This window comes from Trichoderma gamsii (assembly GCF_001481775.2).
Source record: "Trichoderma gamsii strain T6085 chromosome Unknown Scaffold_1.2, whole genome shotgun sequence".
Taxonomy (NCBI): Eukaryota; Fungi; Ascomycota; class Sordariomycetes; order Hypocreales; family Hypocreaceae; genus Trichoderma; species Trichoderma gamsii.
Genome location: NW_020171338.1, coordinates 120,338 through 133,495, shown reverse-complemented (window position 1 = coordinate 133,495; position 13,158 = coordinate 120,338). Strand labels below are relative to the sequence as shown.

Below are 13,158 nucleotides of genomic sequence, written 5' to 3'. Positions count from 1 at the left end.
GCTTCTGAAGGCGTCGGAGTATAGGCGCACGCACTGGCTCTGAGTCGGCATGGGCGGCCCTCCAGGGGTCTCGGCCAGCGTCGTCGCCGTGCTGCAGCTCGCAACGACCGCCACGCAGTATCTCAAGGACGTCAGGAGCGGGACGGCCGAGAGGACGCGGCTCCGAGACGAGCTCCGAAGCACGGTGTGCCTGCTGGAGATGCTGCAGGACCGCCTGGAGGATGAAGATGGCAGCGTGGACGACTCGAGCACGCTGAGGCCGCAGGCTGTCGATTTGTTGAGCGGCGCGGATGGGCCACTGCAGCTGTTCCAGCAAGCTCTGGAAGAAATCATCCGCGAGCTTGCTCCTCAGGATAAGCTGAGGCGGAGGGCACAGCCGTTTACGTGGCCGTTTGACAAGAAGAAGGTGGCAGAGCTGCTTGCGTGCTTGGAACGATTGAAGAGCCACTTCAACCTCGTTTTGCAGAACAATATTGCGTATATGAACTTGTACTCGCTGCCATTGTAGCCTAAGTTTTGTGCTAATTGAATGCTAGACAACTGGCGAGATCGGCAAACCTCAAGCTTGATAGACTTGCCGACAATGTAGAAAGCTCGGAAGCGAGATCGCGAGATGCAGATACACAAAAGATAATCAATTGGCTCAGTCCAGTGTCTTTTCGGGCTAGACATGTCAGTGTTTTGGAGAGCGTGCAGCCTGGGACTGGCGCCTGGTTGTTAGAACATGAGGTTTTTCGTGACTGGGTGAATGGCAATACTGGAACTCTCTGGTGTCCGGGTATACGTCAGTTTTTATAAGCCCAAGGCCTTTCTTACTGTGAAACGCTGACTTTAAGTGTACAGCTGGAGCTGGCAAGACAAGACTCTTGTATGTCACCATTTTATATTCATGATAAGATAGGTAGTTACTTACATACTCATAAGGTCCTTGGTCGTCAACCACCTCGAACAAGAGCCACCCCACGCACGCAGCTTCTGCTCATACATCTACTGCGACTACAGACAACGCAGCAGCCAGTCAAGTGCTGCTCTCCTTTCAAGTATTCTTCAGCAAGTGCTTCAGAGTTCAGCTGAAGTGTTGCCATCCGAAGTAGCAACGCTGTATAGCCAGCATCAGAAATACAACACTCGTCCTACCTTGACGCAGATTGCTGATATACTTGGCAAGATAGTTTCAACGTTTGAATCATTCCATGTCATCATCGACGCTCTTGACGAGTGTGCAGAGTCAAATGAAGAGGCTCTCCGATTTGTCACGGCAGTTTCCTCTTTGGGTTCATCAGTGAAGATAATGTGCACATCTAGATCTTCTAGCAGATTCGACGCCTATTTCAGTGAAGCATTGACAATAAAGATTTCTGCTCATCATGACGATATTCGCACTTTTCTGGATGCGTGTATACAAGAACAGCATCTACTCTCAAAACATGTTCGGAAAGATCCCACCTTGAAAGACGATATCATCAGAACCATCATCCAAGAATCTCAGGGGATGTAAGTTGAGCGCTTGAGCATGCAATACCAGCTTACAAGAAATGCTCTGCTAACCACAACCCTGATAGGTTCTTATTGGCAAAACTACACATGAATTCACTATCAAAGAAGCTTAGCTGCCGAGAGGTGCGCGCTACATTGAAATCCCTACCAAAAACTCTAGATGCCATGTACGCAGACGCATATGAGAGGATAGAAAATCAAGAAACAGAATTCGCTGAGCTGGCTGAGGCAGTCCTATTCTGGATCGTTTGTGCCAGAAGAAACTTTACAGTCCAAGACTTGCAACATCTCTATGCCACACAAGAATTGCCAGACGGAGAATCACTCGAAGAAGATGATTTGCCAGATGGCGATATTTTAACGGAAGCTTGCAGCGGATTGGTCATGGTTGATGCGGAATCGCAAGTCGTCCGTCTAGTGCACTATACCGCTCAGCAATACTTTGAGGAATATCACAAACTGTTGATCAAAAGGGCACAGCTGACTCTGACAAGAACCAGTCTGACATATCTAGCACTGCCCAACTTTTCCAGTGGCGCCTGCACAAATGATGTCGACATGTCTCTCCGTTTGAAGCAATATCCGTTCCTTGATTACGCTGCCAAATACTGGGGTGCCGAAATTGTTCATATCGAGAGTGCCGAAGTTATACCAAAACTAGAAAGCTTCATCTCCAACACTGCCGCGTTGGAGGCTGCCAATCAAGCATGGAGTTTGAAGCCTAATTGGTATACACATTGGAGCCAGGAGTTCCCTAGACATGTACCTGCACTCGTGATGATCTCTGCTTTTGAAGTGTCGGATGTTCTGAGATACATGGTCTCAAAAGGCCATGCAGTTGACGACAGAGGCAGCGATGGGGAAACGGCTCTAATTCGTTCTGCTGCCTTTGGCCACGCCCAGAACGTGCAAGTGCTTCTTGATCTCGGCGCCGAAGTTGATGCTCGAGATCACATGGATGAGACCGCGCTGCAGAGAGCAGCAAGATGCGGGTATGAGGATGTGATCAATGTCTTGCTCGATAAAGGAGCAGACGTCAACTTGAGAGCATCCGGTAACTGGACTGCGCTCATGTCTGCAGTCTCTAGCGCCAACATTGAGGCCGTCAAAATCTTGGTCGAAGCGGGAGCCGACTTCAAAGCGGAAACGGTATGGGGAGATTCGGCCTTGAGCATTGCAACGCGCAATGGTCTGGAAGCCATTGCCGATTTCCTCTCGGATCAGGGGGCAGTTCTCCCCAAGGGTCCCGCTGGGCGTCGTGCTTCTCTCATTGCCTCGCGCAAAGGTCTGCACCAGCTCGTCCGGAAACTCACGGCCAATTATGATACTGTTGCCGACAAGCCCCTGCGGCGGCAAAGCTCGAGACTCATGGAAGGGTTGAATGCCATTCAAGAGGATGAAATAGCAGCGTCTAGTATAACGAGACCCGAGGCACTGGGAGCAGACCCCGGAGCAGACGAATCCAGAACGGATGACTTCTTGGATGCGTTGGAAGAGACAAGCTACAACACTGGTTTCTTTAATCGTTATAATATGGTTGAAAGACTTGGCAGAGGTCACTTTGCCAATGTGTATTTATGCTCAAGCAGAGTGACGGGGGTGAGGCACGCAGTCAAGGTATGTATATGCGCTAATGTAGTAGAAGATGCCGCAGTACGAAGTGGCATCATTTGGGAGATCAAAGCCCTGCAGGCGCTCCAAAAGAATCCGCATCCGAACATCTTGAGGATTGTTGATTTATTCGCGGACTACTCTCTCAAGACGATTTACTTGGTGCTGGAGCTGGCCCCGCGGGGGGAGCTTTTCAACTATATTGTGGCAAGGCAGTCTTTATCGGAAGAACAGACGCGAAAGATATTCTTGCAGGTGTTTTCCGCGCTAGAATATATGGTTAGTTTCTCTTTAGCCGCTGCAAACATCCATGTGTCGAGATCTAATGATAGAGGTAGCATGGCCTGGGATGGATGCATCGTGATATCAAACCGGAGAACATCCTGTTACTGGAGGAAGAGACGCCAACTATCAAAATTGCAGACTTTGGGTTGGCAAAGAAACTTGGCGCCGAAGCTGAAGCTTTGGGGCTCACGATGACCCTTTGTGGAACACCAAGCTGTACGATACCCTGATACTCTCTCTCCTGCACATCTTATCTATCCCCCCCCCCCAGGTCATGGAACAGAACATCTGCTGACATCTTTACTCCTAGATGTTGCCCCCGAGGTACTTGATGTAGACGGAGAGAGGAAATACGGAATCTCGGTAGATATCTGGTCCTGCGGCGTCGTCATGTACATCTGTCTATGTGGCTTCCCGCCCTTTAGCGACGAATTGCACAGCGAAGACTTTCCCTACACGCTCGCCCAGCAAATCAAGGGGGGCCGATTCGACTATCCATCGCCGTACTGGGACAAGGTCGGTGACCCGGCCTTGGATCTGATCGATAACATGCTGGTGGTGGATGTTAGAAGGCGGTTCACGGCCAGGCAGTGTCTGGAGCATCCGTGGATGCGAGAGGTGATGCCGCGGATACTGGCGGAGCCGATTAGGTCGGCAAGTCCGGAGCCAATGTGAAATTTACGGTGGACAGAGAGTTGGATTTGCTTTCTATTGGAATTGGAGGAGCGTCTGGTCTGACTGTTGACGCTCAGGTCGATGGATGGTGTAGCGGAGTGGAGAGAGTTGCGGGTAACACGGCTTCAGTTGCCGCGTTAACTGTACTTTAGAAGTTTCTTTTTCTTTCTTCCTCTTGCATATTTGATATTTTTGGAGTTTAGACCAGAAGAAGCAAAAGTAGACGGCGGGAAAGATTGGGTGGTAGTAAATATCTACGTAGGTGCTTTGGCTATGGAGAGCTTGCACTACTGGGCATTGGGTACGTGAACTCGCAAAGAGGCGAAAAACTATCTACATCTTACCTCAATAGCGCATTACTCGCATCTGATCCCATGCTCAGAGAGAAGAAGCGCGGCCGCGGCTAAGCGGAATGCTACGCCGATGTTGTATGAGTCGATTCGCGTGTGTTACTGAACAGGGAACAGGGAACAGGGAAGCGCAGATTAAGCGCCTGTGAGACAAGGGTCGAGGACAAAGAAATGAAACGAGACGGCGGACAAAAGATAAAGTACAAATTGGGGCATTTGAGTACAAGCCCTCAGGCGTCCATCCACGTTGCGTCAATTCGATGATGGTTGTGGGGAGTCTGGAAGAGTGTCAGATGCGAATATGTGAAGCAGCAACTCATGCACGATGATGCAAGCAACTGTGGCACTGAATCCACTGGGCTGCATCGAAGAAAGAGCCCGAAAGAGAAATGAAAAGATTTTGCTTCAAAGTGTGTGCCGCAGCCGAAATCTGCTGATCGAATGATTGCAATGGCCGGTTTCCTGTTTATATTGGAGAGCGTTTGAGGTCCGAGGTGGTCGGCAGTGGCGGCGAATGAGAGCCAGTCGCTTGGATCGAGGCGGGCAAGGCTAAACAACGACGGCCGATATGCGCGGCGCTTAGGCAAATTAATGGGCCTGGGCCGCTGGAGCATGTACATGGTAATTAATTTTGAGCAATAACAACGTACTGTTGTCCTAGGTATGCATCTCACGGCAATTAATGAGGCTGTTTCCGAAATTGCTTGCATGTACCTGTTCTGCGAGTTGCTGGTGCGCAGGTACATACATGGTCCTGTACATGGTCCAGCTCAAGGCCTGTACCACTGTCGGATCTTGATGCTGCCGCAAACATGAACCGACCGCTCACTTCTTGTGCGTCTCCCAATCTGCTACGGCCAACTCGCGTCTGCTGAAACGAGGGCCTCGAAATGGCCTCTTAACCAATGGCCCTCTGCTATAACCAGCATCTGCTGACTGACTAACAATTGGCTCTATCTTGCTCTGCTTCTGCTCTGCCTCTGCTCTGATCTCTCTGTTCTATTCTCGGCTGCACTGCCCGGCGTCTGTCTCATGTCCGACCATGACCAGCGGCCATCTGATGCTGTACGATGGCGTGTCGATGATAGGCTACCGTTGAAGCCAGCTGGCGCGGTGGGATGCTTCAGCTTGAGAATCGTGTGCTTTTTCCGCCATGTTTATGTTGAGATTCGTGTCATCAGGGCATATATTAGTCCCACCTGCTTTGCGTCTTTGCGGCTGAACATCTGTCATATATCATCCCATTTCCTCTGTCTCTAATTCAAGTCACCTTAACTTTGCATTTCAGTTTGACTATTGTGCCTGTTTGCCTATTGTGTGTCGGCTGATTGTCGCAACTTCCGATTGTTTGAGCTTGTGAGACAATACTGATGATGGCAAGGTGACAGAAGACTTTTTTCCTTTTTTCCTTTTTCCTTTTCCTATAATTCTCATCTTCCTTTCTATCTGGAAATATTCAAGACTATCTCAACTTTTTACCCAACTCTCTTCAATTCACTGGGCCTGAACGACGCTGGACGTGATTCACCCTCTTCCTTCGACATCCTCGACAAAGACTCTCGGCTCCATCGCATTACATCTTCGAACTATCTGAGTGAACACAGAGATACACAAAAACAGAAACCCACAAACAACACGTTTGAACACGGTGTTGCAGTGCTGCTCACGGATACGAAAGAAAAAAGTGGAAATAAAAGAAAAAGGCAACAGCTGTTCACCACCTGAACACCAATTATTCTTCGAGTGTTATAAGCAGACGGACCGGTCTCCACGTCTTCGCCAGCTGGCAGTCTATATTTACACCCTCTCAACTTCGCCTTTTCTCTCTTTCTCTTCTTCCAAAAACAAAAACAATAACAAACTTCATCACGGTCGCATTTTGGTTCTGCTTCTTCTCCTGGCGAGATTTAAACAAGCACTTCACTCCTTGATATCGTCTTCCGACTCGGTCCTTACCTGTTCGACAGTTACGAAAGCAACAACACAGTCACTCCCTCGATTTTCCATTCAAGAATTTCCATTTCTCCGGCTATTCAATACGCGACTTTACAATGTTGAGAATGACGCCCAAGCCTCGCGTTGGCCTCAAGGTGGCTCTGGTCTTGGCCCTCGCCGCCGCCGCCAATGCTCACTCCTGGGTTGAGTACGCCTACAAGGTCGCCCCGAACGGCACCATGATTGGAGCTGAGGGCTATGCCCGTGGCTGGATTGCTCGCACTTCGACCGACCCGCTTTGGCAAGACAAGATTCCCCAGCTGCTTCTGCCGGTGACCGGCCAGAGTGCCTACTCGGGTGATGAGATCCTGAACAAGTACAAGAAGGAGGAGAATCCTCAGTTCCCTATGCTGGAAGCCGCTCCGGGCGACCACATAGCCCTCATCCACCTGGAGAACGGCCACACGACGCTGCCGCAGAACCAGCCCAAGAAGCCACAGAACCGCGGCACCATCTTCCTCTACGGCACCAGCCAGCCCAACGAGAACGAGCGCCTCTTTGACGTGCACCTTGTCTGGAACAAGGACGGCACGGGAGGCGACAAGCGCGGCGTTCTGCTGGGAACGCGAAGCTACGACGACGGCAATTGCTATCAGCCCAACAATGGCGCTCTCAGCATTGAACGAGCCGCCAGACTGGCCCCTGAGGGTGCCGACCACAACACTGAGCTCGGCTGCCAATCCACCATCCAGCTGCCCAGCGACCTCAAAGCCGGCTCCATCTACACAATCTACTGGTACTGGGACTGGCCCGACCTGGATGCCACCAACATCGACTTCCAGGCGACCAAGAATGGCCTGTACCCCTGGGCCGGCACATTCATGCGCGGCGAGAAGGACCCCCACGGCTTCACCATGGCTGCCATTTCCAAAAACGAGAGCTACGCCAGCACCATCGATATCAAGATCACTGGCGGCTCGTCTTCCGCCAAGCACGCCGACATCAAGGGCGAGTTTATCGAAAAGCAAAACATCTACTCTGCGGCCATCAAGGACCAGATGGTCGGCAACTTCCAGGTCGACATTGATGCCAATGGAGGAGGCAAAGGCGGTCCTGGCGCAACTCCCGTCACTTCTACTTCAGCTGCTCCTCACGAGGCTCATACCTCGGCAGCTGCCACCAAATCAGCTGCCAGGCAAGGCATCGCCCAGCCATCAGCCGCTTCAAGTGGCAATGCTCCCGAGCAGCCGTCAACGGTCTGGAAGACTCTCCACAAGACTGCGTCTGCTGCGTCTCCGCCTGCTTCGAGCCCTGTTGTCGTTGTGACAACTACAATCCACACCCACGCTGCTGCGGCTTCGCACACGCCTTCGACCACAACCATCATCTCGACTACTACCCTAGCGGTGACTTCAACTCGCATTGGCGATGCTCAGGTCGCTGCTCCAACTGTTGTTGTGTCTGTTACCAAGCATGTGCCCGCCGCACGAGTTGGTGAGCCGACGCCGACCACGTTGAACGACCGCCCAACTGTGACGCCGTTCAACCGACGCCGTAACTGGGCTTTTGGCCAGCATTGAGTGTCAGCTGGCTCGATTTGAATGGTATCTTGTGATGGAGTGCGAGCGCGGGAGGGAGAGATGGGTTCAATCATTTGATCTTTCTCTTTTCCATTACAAACTTTGCCATATCCAGTCATTTCTTTCCTACTTCCTATTTCTTATAAGTATCTATCACTGCATTTTCGATAAAGGGAGGCTTCAGGCCAAAAATACCATTCGGGCAGGCTCACGGAATTTGATTTCATATGGTTTGGCATTTAACGGAAATGGGTATATGGGAGGGAAGTTATGGGCGGTTTGACAAATCCCTGTCGTTTTAGGCTTTTCCAGTTCACGGTCTTTTTATTCACACAAGAAAAAAAGTCATTTGGCGCTCTATCTATGAGGCCTGGATATGCCTGACTTGATATGACATGACATGACATGACATGACTTTCTCTTTTTGTTTCGGGATTCTTTGCTCTCTTTTGACTGATTATTCATTCGTTTTCAGAGACTGCGGCATGCATTTCAACATTTTACGTCCGGTTAGGTAAGGCGTTGAGTATGCTCGATGATACCACTGGAGGGGATCTACTTGCATTTAGTTTTCTAGTTTCTGCCTTGTCTTTTATTCACGAGTTACGTTAAATAGCTGCTTCAATATACTATACTATATAACCACTATACCATTCTTTGTATCATGCATAATCCATCACAACGGTGTGCTCTGTAATGAACTTCGCAAACAAATGATGTATCCTTGTAAAAATGAATACAAAATCCCATTGCAATAGTCTCATCCGCATAAAGATTTTTCTAGACTCATTTTTACATTCCATTTTCTTTCCAAACTTTTGAGTATCCGTTCACGGAAAAGGGACTAAATTTACACCTCTCTGTGGCTTACAAGGCTTGCGGAAGCCGGGAGGCTTGTACACAACGCCACGAAACAGGTACGCAAGACGCCTTCACAAAGGTTAAATAACATCAAACGAGATCGAAGTACCAATGGAAATCCACATAAAATAAACTCGTGAAAATTTTTCTTTCATCTCTTCTTTCGAATTGACCCACCGCCAAAGCAAGATGTAATGGATGGCATGATGATGATGGAAGAAGAGACCGAAAGATCCGATGGTATTTTTTTTTTACTTTTCTCCCCATTCACATCTTTTATGGATCTTGTTTCTATATATTATATAGAAATGATGTAAAAGAGGACTTGATGCAAGTGGCTTGTGGTAAAACAAATAACGCATTCATCAAGATTGTTGGAAGTGAATTACATGTACAAATTCTATGGACCTCGTACATGTACTACGAATGCATAACGAGATTTGAATCTCTAGAAAGTCAAAGCCTTTCCGAGATGTGTTGATATTACGTATAGCTGGCGCAATGGCTTCGGACACCTGCTGATTTATCTCTCTCTATCATCAAGACTTTAAGTGATACCGCTAGTAAAGGCAGAAGCCGCGTAATGTAGCTGCATTGGCTCAAAGAAAGATGAAACGAAGCCGCCGGATTGTCTCAAATTGCCTAGTGGCTGTTGAAAGATCGAGTCAGTCCATGGCATTAATCACGCATCAACTAAGCATCAGCCTCCCAGTCTCATGCTATTCTCCTCTAGATCATTTTCTCTGTCTCTATCGACTGAGCTGAGAAATCAAGTGTGAAGCTAGCTCCGCTGCCATGGCGGCTAAACGCTGATTGTCGCTGGGATTAATCCGCATATTGTGAAATCCGGAACCCACCCGGGAGGAGGGGAAAGCAAAAGCGGATCTTTCAAGAATGGTCACGCTGCACGGCAAGGCCCTGTTTTGCGTATACATGCGTGTGATGATGGGGAGATTTGGAAGAAGGAAAATAATAATTTGATATTGCCCCGAGGGCCGTCGGCTTGCTGCAACTCCGGGAAAGACTAGCGGAGTTTTGGTTCTAGGATAGAACTAAAGGAAAAAGAAGCAAAAGAGAGCTAAGTTGGTGACACATTTATGGAGTACAGCGAGGCTTAGCTGGTGCTGGGTTTTGGGAGCTTGTGAGCAGGATTAGGTAATGCCAACAGAGTCGTATTGGTGTATCTCAGGCTGGGCATCACAAGATTCTACATTGAGGATACAAGATAGATAAGAAGAGGTAGAAGAAGAGGTCATGCATGCGTCAAGAGAGAGGGATTATGAGGCTATTTTGCGTTTGGGCAATCCCATCGCCAATTTGTCACGCTTAGGTGTCATCCTCAGTTGAGGCGGTGCAAGTGCAACTAGCATCATCATCAGCATCTGTCGGTCTGGAAAGGAAAGGCGGTGATTTGCAACATGCTGGACTTTGCTTGTAGATGGCAATCATTTACAGATGACTGGTGTTGTAGTATTCTCCTTGTTGTACTCCTTTGAGCATTATCTTCTATTTTGCTTTTGCTTTTGGGAGATGTTATTCAGCACCCCAATCTCACTATCCAACACCCCAGCTGTAGCGTAACAAGGCAGCTATTCCATATTAAGATATATATGCATAACTGCTAAATACTATATTTCTAAAAGTAGCCGTAATAGCTATAATAGCTGTAATAGCAGCAGTAGCAGCAGTAGCAGCAGTAGCAGCAATAGCAGCAATAATAGCTGTTAGCAGTAGTAGCAGCAGCAATAGCAATAATACTGACAGCAGCCCACGCCTAAGCTGGAGAGCTGGATAACAGAATTGGGGTGCTAGATAATGTCTCCCTTGCTTTTGCTTTTTCTTTCTTTCATGTTAGCCGTACCGCACTAATGTACGATTGTGCATGCAACATTACCAACCAGCATGGACCCAATTCAACGTTGTTGCTCGTGCCTCAGCCGCAAATTGCAAATCAATAGTAGTGCCCCGACTCCTTACACGATGGCGGAAGACGGGAAAGACGAGATGGCCGACATGCATGAGTGCCAATGCCGATTTGACGCACGTCAAAAGTGCTAGACTCGCCCTGCTTACTTGTTAGTAAGCTCAAGCTGCCATGTTCTCGTGCCACTTTTTGCCGGTTCATCTGTCCCCAGCCGTTGTCCCGATTCCAGCAGATATCTTGTAAGAGTCTGTCTAGTATTCGCATTCGCATCGGCATCCATATTTCGATCAACCCTCCAATTCCAAATTTACAAAACCCAAGACTGCTTAGTGCATGCTATCGTCATCCATGCAAAGCGAATCCATTCTGCAAGAGGCATTCTGGCACCCATTTCTGCTTGCTCGACTCGAATGGGTGTGAAGCAGCCCAAAAAGACGGCCTCTGGGCATCTTAGCTCCGCATCAAAATCGACGCTAGGCCACAGTGCGCGGCGGGGGATTCGCACACAGTCGATACGCCCCCTCATTGGATTGATGGAAGGCTGATGCTTGCGCAGACAAAGTCCCAACAACGGGCCAATCCTCGCTTTCTATCGCGGCTAACCGCTCGAGGCATCTGACGGCGGGAGGGTTTGGCGGAGCCGTGGCCTGTTCGACGATTGAACAGCAGGATGGAGAGAGACTCGGCGAATGTGGAATCCGGTGGTGCGTTATCGATGAAAGAACATGAACTCCAGTACGCATGCACATGCGAGTGAGAGTGAGACATGCAGACTGTTGAGATTGAAATGCACGACACTGCCGTTGACCAACGCAACACATTGGCAACACGGGCCATTCGGTATCTTCTAGTTAACGGGCCAGTATTTTGTCTGTACAAACTTCTACTTGACCGCGGAGGGCTCCGTATCTGTCCATGGGCATGGCATGGCATACTTAGCATCGTCGCGGAGCAGAGGAGATCGGTGGATATTAGCGGGAAATAACACGCCAGCAGCAACAGCGTCGCAGAGATGCTACAGTACAGCCGGTAGTGGCGGGATACAAGTCACTCGGCCCTCACAAACGAGCACTTGTCGACAGGGAACTGTGAAGCGGGGGATACCTGCTCCACGCTCAGAGATCAAGTCGACGATTAACATTTTGGACCAGGGCTGTTTCTGCCATATCTTGATCTGAGGCCAGCATCCACCGCCCCTCTTCGACTGTCGCGAGATCTAAAAGCGAGATGACAAGAAACATGATGGAGCCATTTTGGCCCTTCGAGTACACGAAAACTCTGGCGCCCTGGCAGCAAAACTCTCGCATCGGTCTTCAGATCTGTAAAATGGCGCTTAGGCACGAGAGCAAGGCTGCCCGGGCCAGCCACAGATCGCCACCCGGGAATGGCACGAAGCCAAAAGCATCTTGGAACCGTTCTCGACTACGGTAACTAGAGGCCGACCGACAACCGGACAGGTATGCAGCTGGTATGGAATATCTACCACTATTGCTAGATAGGGAGCATGGCAAAAAGGGGTGAAAGGTAGAATTGGTCTATGACTTGTGTGAACAATGCATGTCTCAAATCTCTAGGGACGTAAAGGTAATTCTGCCGAAGAGTGAGACACGGCACGAGGTCTAGACATGAACCAAAAATAGCTTTCGACGAGAAATACGCCCCCCCAACGAGCAGCATACGAATATCTATTGAAATTGTCCTTTAGTCAGGCTCAGCGTCTTCAGCCCGCCGCTTCATCGCCGGCGTCGATAGTAGTACTGATGCCAAATACCAATGATGGGACAAAATCATCACCTCCACAACTAAAAGGCAGATCCAGCCAGGGCCCTCCGTGCAGCATCAGCGTAACTAGACCAACCAGGGAAAATCCCAAAATCTGCAATTCGATATTACGTATCATCCCAGAAAATAAAGCCAAAAAGAACCGCATGGCCAAGCATTCGCCTAAAGAGCGCCGGATCTCTGAAATGCAGTCCAGCCCACCCACCGTCACCGAAGCCGAAGCCGTTCCAGCGGTGATCGGTTGCCGTGCTCGGCGCACCTTTTTTGCGCAAAAGAGGGGACGGCCGGGCGGGCATCAAATGGGCAAAAATGACATCAAAACAGCTGACTGACGGCTTCAAAACGTTCGGCGCCTTTTCGAGATCCACATCTCTCCACGGCCCCAGTGTGGGAGTAATAGCGAAGCGAAGTCTGTAGGCAGAAAGGAAACCAAAAAGTACGAGTTTATTCCTTTTGGGACGCCGAATGAGTCGCATGCGCAGATACGGCAAACACGGATTGACTTTTTCTTTTTCCCTTCTTATTTCTCACGTCGGGCCGGCTTATCTTGTATGTGTGTGTGTGTGCGTGTGGCAGCGGCTCGAGTAGAGTTCCAGGAACGTGCTGCGTAAGCAACTTTATTGTCTAAAGCAGATGGTCCTACATCTGGGATACATGC

At 49.5% G+C, this 13,158-nt stretch overlaps 2 protein-coding genes across 2 annotated transcripts; both read left to right on the top strand.

The window, feature by feature from the left end:
- Positions 1 to 49: 49 nt before the first annotated feature.
- TGAM01_v200035 (AGC/PKA protein kinase) lies at positions 50 to 4,068 on the top strand (the record flags this gene model as incomplete). The annotated part of the gene is made up of 7 exons (XM_018810998.1): positions 50 to 477; positions 537 to 784; positions 844 to 868; positions 925 to 1,494; positions 1,563 to 3,387; positions 3,447 to 3,609; positions 3,704 to 4,068. 7 exons carry the CDS (start codon positions 50 to 52, stop codon positions 4,066 to 4,068), a joined length of 3,624 nt encoding a protein of 1,207 aa, XP_018655790.1.
- Positions 4,069 to 6,469: 2,401 nt separating this feature from the next.
- TGAM01_v200034 (hypothetical protein) lies at positions 6,470 to 7,933 on the top strand (the record flags this gene model as incomplete). The annotated part of the gene is made up of 1 exon (XM_018810999.1): positions 6,470 to 7,933. The coding sequence occupies one exon, from the start codon at positions 6,470 to 6,472 to the stop codon at positions 7,931 to 7,933; it is 1,464 nt and encodes a 487-aa protein (XP_018655791.1).
- Between the last annotated feature and the right edge of the window lie 5,225 nt (positions 7,934 to 13,158).